Source organism: Haplochromis burtoni, unplaced genomic scaffold (genome assembly GCF_018398535.1).
Source record: "Haplochromis burtoni strain Fernald_Lab_line unplaced genomic scaffold, NCSU_Asbu1 Contig_169, whole genome shotgun sequence".
Taxonomy (NCBI): Eukaryota; Metazoa; Chordata; class Actinopteri; order Cichliformes; family Cichlidae; genus Haplochromis; species Haplochromis burtoni.
In genome coordinates this window covers 1,257,115-1,259,318 of record NW_024582530.1, presented here as the reverse complement: position 1 = coordinate 1,259,318, position 2,204 = coordinate 1,257,115, and the positions used below count along the sequence as shown (strand labels likewise).

Genomic DNA, 2,204 nt, shown 5'->3' with positions numbered 1-2,204 from the left:
CAACTCTTGAGCCACGATCGCCCCAACAATACTATACTGCTTACTGTACTTTGTATCTTGTCCAGTTTATTGTTCCTGATATCTCTATGCAATACGTTTTTTTCTATTCTCTTCCCCCTCATCCCGTCACTATCTCTTACTGAGCCTGGTTCTGCTGGAGGTCTTCCTACTGGCAGTCACCATGTAGGATTCACTTTTGATCATTAGTGTTATCTCTCCAAATTTGTAGTCCTCTTTACCTTAATATATTAAGTTCTTTGAAATGGGTGTTGTTGTGGTGCCAGTGAATTGAATTGAGTATTGGTAAAATGCTCAAAAATCCAGTTCCAGTACTACAAGACTAATGATAAGACAAAGTAAGGACAGCGCCCAACATCGGCAACAGTAAATGTTTCCCCTGCCCACAGAAAACAAACAGACCTTCAGATGTTTCTGACTTAGAGACTCCTGCTGACATGAACTCTGTTACTTTACTCAGGAGTAATAAAAGGTAAAAGAGGAAGAGAAAATACCTGGAAGTACTCTGTGATGAAGGAACCCATCTCAGTTTTAAGGAGCCACCTACAAAGACACAGAAGACTTGAGCAGTGAGGAAGACTGGCAGCTACCATGTTCCTTTTTATCTCACTCACACAGTCCAAACCAGTTTCTTCTTTAAGTTCATTTAAAGTTAAATTAGTTCTTCACTTATTGTTTCTGCCGACTCTTTCCACTTCTTCTGTCTCTGCATTTTGTTCTGTTCCGATTCAACAAGGCTACTTTGAAAAGAAAAAGTAAAGTGTCACCTGATGCTCTCGTTAAGTGTGTAGAGCTCATTAGTCTGCAGAGCTCCCCCCTTGAACACCTTGATCACAGCTGATTGGACCCTGAGAGAGAAATAAAACAGGTCAAGCAAATAAATTCTAGCTTGTAACAGAAATATTTGTTTTATCATACCGAGTTTCTGAAGAACTAAAAAACAGCAAACTGCATTATGTCTCCAGTAAGCTAGATCTTAGGCATTCTAAAAACTCAGAATGTAATACTTCGATTACTTATTTCCTTAGCTTTTCAGTTGAAGCTGAAGGCATCATAACATTTATACCACCAGGGTCAAATATTTCAGGTAGAATGCCACAAGCTCCAAACAATAAATTACTGTGAGTTCTTCCCTCATTTGCATTGGTCAGGTCTAACCACAAATTTTGAACTGGACTTGGGTTCATTGATTTGTCACAGCAACACCAGGACACTTTGTAGTTATTAAACCTTTCTGCCACAACTTCTGAAGTATAGCTGGGGTCACTGACCCATTTGCAATCACTTTCTAAGGGTTGAACAATTAAGTTATCACAAAGGCCACATGAAAACCTTAGACTGCTGTGAAGGGCTGCACTTCAGCCCTGAATAGAGATTATCACAATCTGAGATTCAGATTACTGAATTCAATAATCTGAAAAGATTTTCAGAAAACTTGACCTCTGACCCTGACTTTGAGGTAAGTTTCACAGATATTAAAACTTGTCCAAGATTTTTAGTAGATACACCTATAGTATCAATTTGAAAATCCTACAAAAAGAGGGACAAAGGACCCCCTGATGATCCTCTACCTAATCACATGAGCCAAGGTGTGAAAACGGGTGTGGGTCACAATCAGCCAGGGTTTCGGGTGAGCTCATTGTGAAACCTGGCCCCACCCTATCATGTGATTTCCTGAGGTCAGATGGCCCAGGATGTGAGTGGGCGTTAAGGCGTCTGGGAAGGGATCTCAAAACTGGATTATAGATGGCAGACAGTTGGTGTCGTAAACCACCGCCTCTGTTCAAAGATGGTCGCTCACAGTGGACATAGATGGCTTCTTTCACTCCTCTTTCAAACCATCTGTCCTCTCTGTCCAAAATGTGAACATTGGCATCCTCGAAAGAGTGACCTTTATCCTTTAGATGCAGATGGACTGCTGAGTCTTGTCCTGTGGAGGTGGCTCTTCTGTGTTGTGCCATGCGCTTGTGAAGTGGCTGTTTGGTCTCTCCAATGTAGAGGTCTGGGCATTCCTCGCTGCACTGTACAGCATACACCACATTGTTAAGTTTGTGTTTTGGAGTTTTGTCTTTCGGGTGAACCAGTTTTTGTCTGAGCGTGTTGCTGGGTCTGAAATGCACCGGGATGTCGTGCTTGGAGAAAACTCTCCTGAGTTTCTCTGATACACCGGCTACATAGGGGATGAC

The 2,204-nt window shown here is 41.9% G+C and overlaps 1 protein-coding gene across 3 annotated transcripts in view; it reads right to left on the bottom strand.

Annotated features, from left to right (window-relative positions):
- LOC102293412 (proline-rich protein 5-like) overlaps window positions 1-2,204 on the bottom strand; it is a 46,034-nt gene that overhangs the window by 13,810 nt on the left and 30,020 nt on the right. For all 3 annotated transcript variants that reach the window (XM_005933510.3, XM_005933511.3, XM_014337170.2), the window contains 2 exons: window positions 786-866; window positions 513-561 (listed from right to left, as the gene is read on the bottom strand). In XM_005933510.3, coding sequence (XP_005933572.1) covers window positions 513-561; window positions 786-866 — 130 coding nt within the window. The remainder of the gene's footprint in view (window positions 1-512; window positions 562-785; window positions 867-2,204) is intronic.